At 39.8% G+C, this 14471-nt stretch overlaps 1 protein-coding gene across 1 annotated transcript in view; it reads left to right on the forward strand.

Moving 5' to 3' along the window:
- The window catches only part of LOC109922830 (cat eye syndrome critical region protein 2-like), a 116149-nt gene that overhangs the window by 93375 nt on the left and 8303 nt on the right, over positions 1 to 14471 (forward strand). The window contains exons 13-16 of the mRNA XM_048607880.1: positions 2690 to 3084; positions 5486 to 5614; positions 8252 to 9086; positions 9381 to 10896. Coding sequence (XP_048463837.1) covers positions 2690 to 3084; positions 5486 to 5614; positions 8252 to 9086; positions 9381 to 10896 — 2875 coding nt within the window. The remainder of the gene's footprint in view (positions 1 to 2689; positions 3085 to 5485; positions 5615 to 8251; positions 9087 to 9380; positions 10897 to 14471) is intronic.

Raw genomic sequence — 14471 nt, forward strand, 5'->3', positions numbered from 1 at the left:
CCCCGCCTCCTTGACCTGACACAACCTGTCCATCTTCCTTCCCACCTATCTTCCCCATCCTTCCCACTGACCAATTCCCACTACCCCACCTGCATCCATCAATCACCACCCCAGCCCCACCCCTTCTCCCTCTATTTATTTCCCAGCTCCCTTCCTCCTCCCCAGTGCTTATGAAGGGTTCCAACCCGAAACATTGACTCTCCTGCTCCTCTACTGCCTGATCTTCTGCGTTCCTCCAGCACCACACTGTATTGATTTAAATTGATCTTGTTTCTTTTAGAATTAATTAATTGGAGACTGTTGATTGAATTTGTTGCAGTCCTGTCCTCACATGATGTACTCTGCTAGTTGTACCAAATGAAGAAAATCCTTTTGAGGTCATGTCCTTCTGGAGATTTTGTTATGTTTGTAACATATAAGACTTAGGCGCATAATTAGCCCATTTGACCCATCAAGTCTACTTCACTATTCGGTTTGAGTGATGTTTCTCAAACCCTTCTCCTGTAACTCTTGATCCCCTTACCAATCAAGAGCCTATCTATTTCTTAAATACATTCAATGACTTGGCCTCTATTGCCCTCTGCAGCAGTGAGTTCGACAAATTAACCACTCTCTGGCTGAAGAAATTGCTCCTTATCTCAGTTTTAAAGGGTCATCTCTTCACTCTGAGGCTGTGCCCTCTGGTCCTAGTCCCTCCTCCTAGTGGGAACAATAAGAGAGCCTGGGACATCAATAAAAACCTGCAGTATTCTTTTTGTCAAGGCAGTCTTTAATCCAAACAAAATGCAATCATTCTGTAAATGGCAGTTCTCTTTTCAAGGTACATATGTTTACTTTTGATGTTGTTATTGATTTGTGGGTCATGTTGATAATACAATGTTTATTTGATTTATTGTTGTTAATACAATGTTTATTTTCTATAGCCTTGCATGTTATTAATGAACAACAGTTTCCAGTACCAATTTAAACTAAACCCTCCAGTCCTGACAATATCCTTGTAATTCTTTCTGCACTCTTTCAAACTTAGCGTCTTTTCTATAGAAGGGCAACCAGCATTGCACACAGTTTTCTAAAAGTGGTCGCACCAATATCCTGTACAGCTGCAACATGACATCCCAACTCCTACACTCAATGTTCTGATTAAAGAAGGCAGGCATGCCAAGTGCCGTCTTCTCTTCATTGTATCTACCTGTGACTCCCTTTTCAAGGAATTATGCACCTGCACCCCTAGGTCTTTGTTCAGCAACACTCCCCGGACCCCTACCATTAACTGTATAAGACCCGTCCTGGTTTGCCTTACCAAAGTGCAACACCTCACATTTATCCAAATTAAACTCCATCTGTCACTCCTCGGCCCATTGACCCATCTGATCTAGGTCCTGTTGTACGCTGCGATAATCATCTTCGCTGTCCATTACACCACCTATTTTGCAAACTTACTAACTGCACCTCTCATATTCACGTCCAAATCATTTTCTTCAAATGATGAAAAGCAGTGGACCCAGCACCGATCCTTGTGGCACACCGCTGATCACGCAGGTGTCCAGCCCACAAAGCAACTCTCTACCACCATCCTCTGTTTCATACTTTCAAGCCAATTTTGTATCGAACTGTCTAGCTCCATATCTTAAAAACTCCAAGTTAGTCAAGCATGATATTTCCTTTAGAAATCTGTGCTGGCTCTTCCTAATCAATCCATCATTTTTCATGTTACTACTAATTCTGTTGCAAAAATTCAATTTCAATGTTTCTAGAAGCTTCCCCACCACAGCATCTTCTCTTTGAAGCTAGTCCGTTGCTCAGTTACAGTTGTTCTCACCAACCGTTTCATTCCAGTCTATCTGCCCTGCTCCACTCATGGCCATCTGTCATCTTTCAACCAGTTGATTCTTTTTAAAACTCTGCATTGAGCATTGTCGTTCTCCACCATTATCCTAAACCTTACAGTGCTATGATCACTGTCTCCTAAATGTTTCCCCACTGACGTCATCCACTTTATTTCCAAGAATCAAGTCCAATAATGCATCCTTTCTTGTTCTGGAAAAAGAACTGTACTGCTAATTACTGACGTTTTTTTAAATCTTGGGGTAAATTTGTTCTACAAGGGAGAAAGTATAAATTTTCTTATTTTAGATCTGGATTTTCATCTTATTAATAAAATTACTAGCTTATCCCTTATTCAAAAATAAATCTTGCCTAATGAAACTATTATGATAAACTGAAAAGGAAAGTCACTGCTTGTTGGTTAAACCAATGGTATAATCACATAAAGTGAGTTATATATTGTGTGTTGTTTTGTTTTATATTCACCTGCATTTTTTTAAAGAAATGTCAAACTTAATAAGTATGCTTTGATTTTTTTTTAAATGTCCTTTCTTGTAACAAATTGAAGATGTGGGTAGTATTCAAGTTCACTTCACATAACTGAGAGAAAATTTTACGTGGTTGAACAAAATAGGAATTACACTATGCAACATGTTTCCATGTTAACAATAAAGAAAATTGCTGTTTTCTTTAGCTAATTCTTTTACTGTTACTGTACTCAACTAGTAGGTTTACAGTTATGTTGTACCAGTTATTTCTAAACATTTATGCATTTTTTCTTGCTTGAACTCATTGAGAACATTGGTGAGTGTGTTTTTGGTTATGTGCCCTCATCGGTTATCGCTAAACTTTCATTTTCTAATAGAATACACAAAGATGGCTGAAGCTCTAGACAGGTGTTTTAACAAATCAATGCTGAAACACTTCCCTGCAGAAGATGCTGACAGCGATGAAGAGTTTAATTTAAGGTGGGAAGATCGGGAAAAGAAAGATCGGAGACGGAGTAAATCAAATCGCTTTGGAAAAGAAGCCACTGAAACTCTAAGTAAAATGACCGATGAATCTCTAAGACAACAAAAACAGATGAACGGAGAAGTGCAAAGTGCTGGAACTGAGATGAACAGTGACCAGTTGCAGCATGGGCCTCCTTTAAGGATGTTAGGAGTAGAAAATGGGCAGACTTTTCCTCTTACACCACCATACAAGGGAATGTCGTGTACTGATTCACCACGCCAGATGTATCATCTTCAAGGGCAACAAGTAAGATGCAATTCTTTTACTTTGAATGCTACACTTTGTTGGTAATAAAGTAGTTTGCACCCCCATTAGTTTTGTGCTATCCTTTCCTGAATTTCTTAACTCTTTGGTGGTGTGCAATTACAAGGAAACAAAGTGACCTATACATTTACCTAGTTCATTTGTGCACCTAGCCAGTTGTAGACCATTCAACCACAAAACCACACAGAAGAACAGTCACATTCTCTCTTGTCTGATATCCACCTGCCCAATACAAGTTGCAGCAATCAAGAATAATGAAAATCTTGACCTTAACTCATCCCTATCAGTCTACAAAGTGAGGTCAATTGTAGCAACCCCTAACATTTGTTGTGGCAAGTATTGAAGGAATATTCAAAATGAGTATGTGGAAGGAGACATGATCCTTAGTTTTGGTAGTATCATTTCTGCCCCATATTTTTTATTGTGACTTGTGGACAAAAACTTGCATGAGGATATTAAATGTTTGATTAAATGCAGTGCAGTCCTGTTAGAAAAATTTTGTTTTACTCGAGCTTACTGGTCACTTAACCCAGTTATTAATTGTGGAAATGGGCAAATTAAAACATACCCTTTCAGCTTTTCCAATCAAATTTAATATTGTTTCTTCTAATTGTACAAGTATTTTACTATTTGGCCATGGAATTGGATGAGATCTGATTTGTGATCTAATAATGTCTATTATTAACTTTATAAAGTAGAAGCATAAGACATTAAAAAATCAAATAAGCAACGGTCTTAATTATTTTCAATGCCGAAAGATAGTCTTTTTCCTAGGGTGAGGGATTCCAAAACAAGAGGGCATAGGGGTTTAGGGTGAGAGGGGCAAGGTTAAAAAGGACCTGAGGGTAACTTTTTCATGCAGAGAGCAGTGCTTGTATGGAATAAACCGCCAGAGGAAGTGGTGGAGGTGGGTACAATTACAATATTTAAAAGGCATCAGAATGGGTATATGATTAGGAAGTGTTTAGAGGGATATGGATCAAATGTTGGCAAACGGGACTAGGTCAGATTGGGATGCCTTGTCACTGCAGACAAGTTGGACTGAACGGTCAGTTTCCATGCTGTATGACTTTGACTCTACATTACTTGTACTAAAATTAAACATTGCTATTGCTGATATTAGCAGGTCAAAATTTAGCAAGCATGTAACGTTTTTCTGCCGTTTCTGGGATTATTAATCCATTTATGTTGCATGAGATTAACACCTCTACTAAAATAGTGAATCGGAACTTTTGTGCTAGGTGTTTGTCTACTAATAGCACCGATAAATTATGAGGCGTTGCAACCTTATGTAAGACAGAAACTAATCCAATAGTGCAAGTGTGACTGAGTGTGCTGTCGAACTTACTTACTTGCTATTTAAATCAGTGATCACAATTGGGCCTCATTTGAGTTGATGAGGTGAACACTCACTAGGTAAGATGTCGTCTGGTACCTCATAGGAAAAAAAAATAAAAACTGTTGTTAGATTTAAAGAGGTTTTTAAAAATTATCTGCTTTGAAGCAGATGATTGTGGATTCAATCTCAACATCTAGAGATGTATAACTTTAGCTGAAACATCTGTGCAGTGCTGAGTGTGTGCAGGACTGTAAGAAATGCCACATTTATAATAGATTTAAAGCAAGCTATCTCTACTTTCTCTGGTGGGTCTATCACATCTTCAGACTACCTTCTCTGGAAATCCACTTCATGCACTTGTTACCTCCAGAACTGACTGTTCCAATGCAGTTTTTGGCCAGCCTTCAATCTTTCTCTGAAGCAAAGCCCTGCTACCTATTTCCCAACTTGAACTAAATCCTGATCACCCATCGTGCCTGAATTTTGTGAATTGTAATTTCTCCTCATTAGGAATGACTCATTTAAAATTTCCATCCTTGTTTCAAATTCTTCCATGGCCTCACCACTGTAACCTCCATTCTTGTAACCTCAATCATACAACCTTTGGAGATATCTGTGTGCCTCCAATTCTGGTTTCTTGCACTTCACTAATTAGTTCCACTCTACCAATCACAGCCATGTCTACAGTTGGCTAGGCATCAGCTCTGGAATTTTCTTCCTGATCGTCTCCATATTCTTGCTTCTCTTTCTTCTTTCTTCCTTTGAATTGCTCCTTTAAAACCACCTCCTTCTAGCAATTTGTCTAATCACCGTGTGTTCACCTTTGTGTGCAGATTCTACTGCCACATTTCCCTATGTTAGAGCAGTGACTGCATCTCCAAGTATGTTATTGGCCATAAAGTGCTTTGATATGTTTGAAGGTCATGAAAGGTGCTATATACATGCAAGTTCCTGCTGTCGTCCTCCTTCCCTCACCCCCACCCTTTACCCCTCCCATCCTGTTCAAGATGGTAGCCCACAAATTGAAGTGTTTTCTTCATCTAGAGACCATCGGTGCCATGTATGTTTGGATCTCGGCCAACTGTAGAGACCCAGTATCAATATTGTTCCCCAAGGGAACCACTGCTGGCACATCAAGTACGACAGCAATTGCATCACCAATTTATCATGCAGGTAACTTTCAAAGAGCTTTGTTCTATAATAGGTGATCTTCTGTATGGACATCAAGTAAAAAGTGAAACTAGTGTTTGTAGTTATATAGTAGAAAGTGAAGGCTCATGCCCTCCTACTCAACTGCTGCTCCTACAGTCGACTGCTGAAGTTGAGTTGACTGAAGGGACCAGAGATGCCACAAGGTTGCAGCAACACTAGTAGCGAGGAAAGCTGGAATCGCAGGGTAGGAAAGAACTGCAAAATGAATCTTCAGAACTCCTGGGCCTGAGGGATGAGTGTCTGTGAGTGAGTGAGTGACTATAACTGTCTGAGTCTGGCTCCTCCTTTATTACCTGCAGACAATTACACCGCACCCTCACTCATATTGTGGCTATGATTGGATGAAGCTAAGTGAGTGAGAACTCTGAGATTAGGAGTAAAATGGAGTCCTGTACCCCACACACAGCTTGGAGCAAGGACACAACATTCCTTCCTCCTCTCTCCTCCCTGTTCATCCACTGGGCTAGGTGAAGTAGAAAATTCAAATGAAAGGTGCCTGCTTCCAAGCCCTGCTTCTTTATGAATTCCTCAAGACCAGCTTGGGAGAGTGCGCCACCAGCCTTAACTCGGCACTGGTCCCCTTGCAATTTGCTGGTGACCAGGATCTTGAGGACTCGTCTCTCTTTGTCGCTCTGCTTCTGAAGCTAAATAAAACAATAAAATGATTTCATTAGAAAGATCTGTTTAGCTACTTAAATGGTCACTTCTATTAACTAAGCATTTAAATAAATGATCTTATTGCCTTGGCACTGGTATGTTATGTTCAGAAAATTTTCTTCATACCTCAACTTATTTTTTAGAATTTATGTTAATGTTTAGCCAAATCTTTTTGAAATTTGCTCTGATCCTTGAATGAGAAAAGAATTGAAATTCCTTAGTTTTTTTGAAATGCTGCTGAATATGAACCTCCACACTTTTAAAACTTTGCCTGCTTATTTGTGCCACAACACCAGTTATGTAGAGAGCAATCTGCTCATAAGTGCAGCTGTGCTTTCAGTTGCTGAATTATGCATTTTATTGCCAGTTTGTGTCCTATAGCTTTCTCTGTTTACAATAACAACAATTAGTTTGGGGCTCTTGTGCAGTGGTAGTGTCCCTACCTCTGAGCCAGGAAGCCCAGGTTCAAGTCTCACTTCCTCCAGAGGTGTGTCATAAGTCTGAACAGCTTGTTTAGAAAATATTGACATATCGAAAGTCAATAAATGCAAAAGATTGCGATCAATTTAGCACTCACATTCTGACATTGATAAACATATTTTTTCCCCAACAATTAATTAGTCTGTGAGAGTCTGTCTTGGAAACCAACATGGTGGTGCAGTGATAACCTCACTGTTTCAGTAATCCAGAGGTCCAAGCTAATGTTCTGGGGTATGGGTTCAAATTCCACCGTGGCATAGAAACAAAGAAAATAGGAGCAGGAGTAGACATTTCAGCCCTTCAAGCCTGCTTCGCCATTCAATATCATCGCTGATCAACTCAGTACCCTGCTCCCACTTTTTCCTCATTTTTTGTTCCCTTAAGCCCTACAAACTATATCTAACTCCTTCTGGAGTATTCTGATCTATGACTTGGGCATTAGCTCTCAATATGGTGGTAAAAAATCCAGAGGTACTTGAATGTAGTCAGACCCCAGGGCCAAGATAGCAGTCTTTCTCAAGGGACAGAATTCTTGAAAATGTTGTCCTACATGTTTAAATTTGTAGAGGAAGCACTGTTGAAAAATCAGCGGATTATTCAGGGAAGGACATATGTGGAAGGAATTCATGAAGGTGCGCAGCTTCTCTTTAACTTTATGAGATAACAGGAAAATTCAATGATCTCTGGCTGCAGTTGACGTACAGCTATGAGAATTCAGGTCTGAAGGGAAGTACCTATTTAAACCTTTGTAGCAAATATTCTTGTCTTTATCAAATGAATGTTATTTTATAGTGTGAACAAATGAACATAAAATACACTCTAAATTTGTGAAATAAATAGAATTTGAAGAAGTAATATTCATGTAATCATTTCTCCTTTCAGTCAGAATGCTCTGATATCATACTATTACTTTTTATAAAGTCTATAAAAGGAAGAAATTTGGAATGGACAAGGATTGCCGTATTCTTTACCCAAAAAGCAAAAACTGAACTTCAATTAACCAAAATATTTTTCCAGTATTTCCCTTCAGTCAACCCACTTTTCACAGATAAATAGGTTAGAAATAAAATTTATAACACAAACACACATCAAACAAAATATTTCCCCATAAATTAATCAATCCTTCCTTTAAAATTATCATCTTCATATAGGATTTTCCTAAGAAGCCTCAGCTTTTCTGTAAAATGTAGTATTTGATCTTGTGTTCCCAAGGTGAATGTCGTGCTCTGTTGAAGAGCAGTTGTTACAATTCTGTTCTAACGTATATACTATAGAAAATCTGTCAACATAAATCAGTGTCGTTCACAATTAATTGTGTAACAACTTCAGAACAGGTCTTTCCTAGCCGATAATAGTGATTGAGTCTGATGATCATAAATGATTTGATATTGTGTGAACTACTTAAACCTCCTTTGGGAAACAAAAATAGTTAAACTGTGGTGTATTTTTGTCTAATTACAGCATCAGGTAACTGTGAATGAACATCAGGGCCCTCGGATGTTAGCAGCTGGCAATAAAGCATCATTTCCTGGGCCAGTACATGGGCCTTCTTTAGGCCCTAGACCCCCATCAGTGCCTCATGGAACAGTGAATGCTCCACCTCAGGAAGGAAGTTTGTACCCAAGCCAACCATTTCAACCAGGATACACAGCACACCGTCTGGAAGGGCCAGTTCATCGTCCAAACGCTGATTTTCAGGGGAGGCATGTGTACAATCCATATGGTCGCCCAAATGGTCCATGTCATGGGTCTCGTCATGTATGGAACAGTAATAATGATGGTTCAATTGAAAGACCTATGGGATCTGTTGAAAAAAATCGACTGGTTGCTCCAGGCCAGTCCCCACAGTCACAGCATCGCCCATTTCCCCAAATGATGGAGCGCAATCTAATAAGGCCATCTGTGCCACTCAATCACTGGCCAGATCAACCAGATTGTCTACCTCAAAATGGGCCGCCAGGATATCCCAGACTTCCAAATTCACCCCAAGCACCTAGTGTACAGAGAATGCCGCCTCCTTTCCTAAGACATTCACATCAAGGTCTCCACATTGATTCTATGCTGTCTAGTCCAGAGATGATTGCAATGCAGCAACTTTCCGCCCCTGTCTGTCCACCAGGGCCTTCTTCAGCATATCTTCCTGGTACCCATGTACCAGCATCACAGCAGCAACATGGTGAAGCCCAGCAATGTATCTCCAGTATGCAACCTCACAAACGAGCATTGGAAGGCAGTGCTGATTCATTAGGAGTATCACAGCATACTGATAGGCCAGAAAATATTGATGAAACACAAGGTAAGCGTGTCTGCGTTTTAAACGCTGAAGTCCAGAAAGCCAAGAGATTTTGCAAAACAAAAAAGTTGACCTTTTTTAATGAGTTTATGGTAGAAGCTAAAATTAACTTGTTTCCTCCCAATAGCTTACCCTCTTCCCATATAAATATTTTATTTTAAAATGAGTGGAGTCAACTGATAATGGATGTGTTGACCACTAGTTCACTTCATCCTTCTCTCCTGAAAAGACTTGAGATTGAAAATCTAAATTTCTTGATGGCTGTTACTAAATGCAATTTTTTTAATCTTTGAACAGAAATGAAGCCAATCAAAAACAGGTCAATTGGAGGGGAACAAAAACAACAATGCAAAGATTCAGGAATCTCTCCTACAAATACCGAACCAACCACACAACAGCTCTCCGAAGGTGACATCAAACTGAATCCAGCCAATTTTATTGAATCGGATGCAAGTGAAAGTCAAAGTAATGGTTTGAGATCTATCAAAGTTGAAGAGGAAGAAAAATGTGACATTAAATTGAAAGATATTAGCAGTTCAGTTGGAAAGACACAGAAAGAGTCAAACAAACAAATTGTAGACTCCAAAAAAAGAGCCGTAAAGAACAGTGCAAAGAATAATAAAAAAATCAGCGGCAGAGTAAACAAAGAGAAAAAAGTCAAAAATCAAAATAAAGCTGAGGTGAAGAACCATAATGATAACCTGGTCAACGAAAGTGCCCCCAACTTCATACATTATGCTGAATCTTCAGACCAATTAGCCTCCAACAATTTGAACAGAAATGAGGAGTCTGTAAAAAATACGAACACCTTAACAGAAGGCAAACAGGGAAAAAATAATGGAACTAATCCTGGGATGATGGGAATTATGGCACACACACAGTATGGACATAATCCAGAATACTCTGTTGCAGGACAGTATGGTATGGCTCGTGGTTGCAGACCCTTTGGAAGAAGTATGAGTGGACCCCAGACATTTGCAAACACACAGCCTTTTCCTAATCCAAGGTTTCCTCAGCAGTTGCCACCCGGGATATACCCCGCATATCAGCACCAAGTCCAATGTTATCCATATCATGCTTCCCAGCAACAAATTCAATCACCATACCACCAATATCAACATCCTCATTACTATGCTTATGCTCAAGGGCAAAGTTATCCTCCAGAGGACTGGCCCCAGGCCCTATCCCCAACAGGCCCTCATCTGCAGCAGTCTAGCCATTTGTCAGTACATAATGGAAATGGGAAAACATCAGTGTCTGGTATTCCTTTGCAGGGTTCGGAGGGATCATCAGACAGTCACACATTAGTAAATGCAACACAGGAAGCAATGAATGGAAACTCTAAAGAAAACAATGACATGAGCCAGGGGACCAATAACATGTCGCACACCACAAAGGATGAAAAATTAAATAAAGAACAGGAAAGGCCTGAAAGTCCAAAGGAAATTCTGGATCTAGACAGTCATAATGCTGCTGCTAAAGGACACAGTGCTCAACCTATAAGTGGGCTGATATACAGGGGACCTGGAGTACATCCTGGGATTCAAGGCCCCCATGGAATTCTTTCACATTCATCTGTTTATACAGCCCAGTCGGCTTCTCTTTTTAACACTAATCCTTATGCAACTCGGCGACCACCTCAGGCCATGCTGGGGGCTTCACGTCATCATATCCCACCTCATCAGATAAATGGCCAGCCACAAACCAGAATGCCTTTGTACAGTCAATCTGATGAACGAATGGGTCAGTATCAAAATATGGTGATGCAGCAACAGGGAATTAGACCACCAGAAGAACATTACAATATAAGAGGGTAAGGCAACATTTTGCATTTTGTGTGGAGTTTTTCTCCAAGAATTAAATATAACAAGCCAAGCACACTCAGCAAGCAGTGCTTTCAGTTTATAAATTATCTTCGTACTAATCCAACCTTTGTAAATCTTGAAGAAGACTGCAACACTTTTCCAATAGACATTACTAAACTTGAAGAAATCATTGGCAAATGGCGTTCAATAGATATAAATGTGAGGTAGTACATTTTGATAGAGAGAATCGCCTTTAGTCCCATTCCCCCACCTATGCAGCTGGCAAAGCACGTGTTTACGTCTATTTCCATGGTTAGGTTTCCTGGAACAAGTCAGTACCAGTTTTCACCAGAGGCTATAGCCAGAGAGTCGCTATTCCATACGAAGCAGGAATGGACCAGGAGACACACACATCTTTGACATGTAGTAACAGTATCGAAAACGTTGTAAGTCAATAATCAACTCATTTTGGTCACTTTGAGCACCCCTTCCATGGCCGTCAAGTCCTGGAGTGGGACTTGAACCTTGAGCTTCTGGCTCAACCAGCATGCTAACAACTGTGCCACAAAACCCTAGGAGAAATAATTGAGAGGTTGAAATTTTGGAGCTGCTTTACCAGGTGAGATGGAGGAGTAAAGGGATCCAACAGTACAAATACAATTGTTAAAAGTTGCACCATAGTTAGCATGATCAGAAAACCTAGTCTCCAAAACAGAAATTGCTGGAAAAGCTGAGCAGGCCTGGCAGCATCTGTGAAAAGAAATCAGAGTCAACATTTCGGGTCCAGTAACCCTTCCCAGAGTTCTGAGGAAGGGTCACCGGACCCAAAACATAAACTCTGATTTCTCTTCACAGATGCTGCGAGACCTCCTGAGCTATTCCAGCAATTTCTGTTATTGTTTGATTTACAGCATCTGCAGTTCTTTTGGTTTTTATTGATAAAACCTATTGCTTTGTTAGCCCTTTTTAACTTTTAAAGAAATATAATTGAAAAGGGAAGTAATGCTAAACCTGTGCTGCTAGTGGTTTAGACCATACTTAAGAGTATTTTGCACAGATCTGGACAACATATTATCTAAAAGATATAGAAATATTGGAGAGGTTGCAGAGAAAATTTACAAGGATAGTACCATAAATGTCTTGGGTAAATATATCAGGAAAGGATTGAGAGTCTCCTCTTGAAAATTAAATCAGGGTGAATTCAAGTCTTAAAATCCTGAAAGGTTTTGAGATGGATTCAGGAAGAATGTTTCAAATTTAGGGAAGGCCTTAACCAGAGACCATCAACGTAAGAAAGTCACCAAGAAATCCCTGTGGGATTTCAGAATAAATTTATTTTCAGAGGTTGTAAGAATGTGGAACTTGCTATCACAGGTAGAGATTAAAGCAAATATTTTGACGCATTTAAGTGGAAACTAAAGAATGGAACAGATGGTTTTAATGACAGTGGAATTCATGAAACTTTGATCATGATCAGTAATAGAATTGTACGTCATCATGATCTCATTGTCCAGCACATTCCCTAACTTCTTGTTCAAAGCATATTGTAAAAGTAACATCAACAGTGGCAGGTATAGCTTGGACTGAACCTGTCAGACCTACCGCGTTGGGTTCATTACATTCTAAACTCTAAAAGCAGCAGGCTGGGCCTCCACTTACACGTCAGAACAAAGATCTTGTTCCCTAACACATCTGTTTGAGAATGGCGGCATGAACATTATATCTCAGCCATGATTGACAGTAGTGCATACAAGAGACAAGGTTGGTTTTCACTGTCTTCGCTCAAAGTGGTGAGTGGATGATCTTACTCAGCCTCTCTGAGGTGTCCACTATTTTATATAGCTCAACTAATATAGCTTATGCCTCCTCATATTTGCATTGGATGCAGCAGTAGCAATAGCCCCACACAGCATCCTAGTTATAATGCTGAAGTGCACAACCAGTAGCTTACATCTAAATTAATATATGAATAGAGAAAACACCCACTTTGGTGAACAGAGAGTCGGTATTTTTCTTAAATGGTGAGAATGAATGTGTCGATATCCTTGGTCATGATTTGTTGAAAGCTATCATGCAGTTAAGAAGGCATATGGTATGTTGGCATTCATTGCAAGGGAATTTGAGTATAGGAATAAAAATGTCTTGCTTCAATTAAATAGGACCTTAGTGAAACTACACCTTGAGCATTGTGTACAGTTTTGGACACTTGCCATCAAGAACATGGAATGGGGGTTTATCTGATTAATTCCTGAAATGGCAGGATTATTTTATGCGGAGAGATTGAAGAGACTTGGCCTGTTCTCTCTCGAATTTCAAAGAATGAGAAGTAAACTCTTTGAAACTTAAAATCCTACAGGATATGACAGAATGGATATTGATAGGTTGTTTCCCCAGGCTGGTGAGTCTAGAATTAGGGGCCATAACCTCAGAATAAGAGGTAAAACATCCAAGACTGAGATGAGGAATTTCTTTAATCAGAGGGTAGTGAATATTTGGAATTTTCCACCTCAATCATTGAGCATCGCTTGATTTCTGAATACTACTGACATCAAGGCATATCAACATAGCATGGGAAAGTGGCATTGATGTAGATGATCAGTCGTTACGTAATTGAATGGCAGAGCAGTTTCACTGGCTTGGGCCTCCTGTTCCTACGAGAAACAAGACAAAATATTTTTGTTGAATGTGGTTAAAATTGTCAAGTAACAAACAGAAGCACTAAATCGTTCCATTTCGAAATACAGCAGTATTACAAACAATCTAATTGCTTTGAGAATGTAGCATACAGATTTTGTATTTATTCAAACAAAAAATTGATTAATGTTGCCTTTTCACTTCTTGAAATGTGTTGCTTGCATTCACTGCTGTTAGTGAGTTTCAGTACCTTGTTTGGTAGTTGTACTAAGCCACATGATAGGATAATGAAGAGGTATTTGGTATGCTTTCCTTTACTGGTCAGTGCATTGAGTGTAGGACATGTTGCAGCTGTACAGGACATTGGTTAGGCCATTTTTTTTGAACACTGCATGCAATTCTGGTCTCCCTGCTGTAGGAAGGATGTTTTGAAACTTGAAAGGGTTCAGAAAAGATCTATGAGGATGTTGCCAGGGATGGAAGGTTTGAGGTATAGGGAGAGGCTGAATAGACTAGGGCTATTTTCCCTGGAGCACTGGAAGCTGAGGGGTGACCTTAGAGTCTGTAAAATCATGAGGGACATGGTTAGCGTGAATAGCCAAGATCTTTTTCCCTGGGTAGGGGGGACCAAAACTAGAGGCCATACGTTTATGGTGAGAGTGGAAAGATTTAAAAATTACCTAAGGGCCAACTTTTTCATGCAGAGGGTGGTGCGTGTATGGAATGAGCTGCCAAAGCAAGTGGTGGAGGCTGGTACGATTACAACATTTAAAAGGCATCTGGATGGGTTTATGAATAAGAAGGGTTTAGAGGGATATGGGCCAATTCCTGGCGAATGGGACTAGATTTATTTAGGATATCTCGTCGAGTTGGACCAACGGGTCTGTTTCCGTGCTGTACAGCTCTGTGACTCTGTTTCAATTAAGTCACCTCTGACTCCTCTAAACCC

Source organism: Rhincodon typus, chromosome 18, assembly GCF_021869965.1.
Source record: "Rhincodon typus isolate 14 chromosome 18, sRhiTyp1.1, whole genome shotgun sequence".
Taxonomy (NCBI): Eukaryota; Metazoa; Chordata; class Chondrichthyes; order Orectolobiformes; family Rhincodontidae; genus Rhincodon; species Rhincodon typus.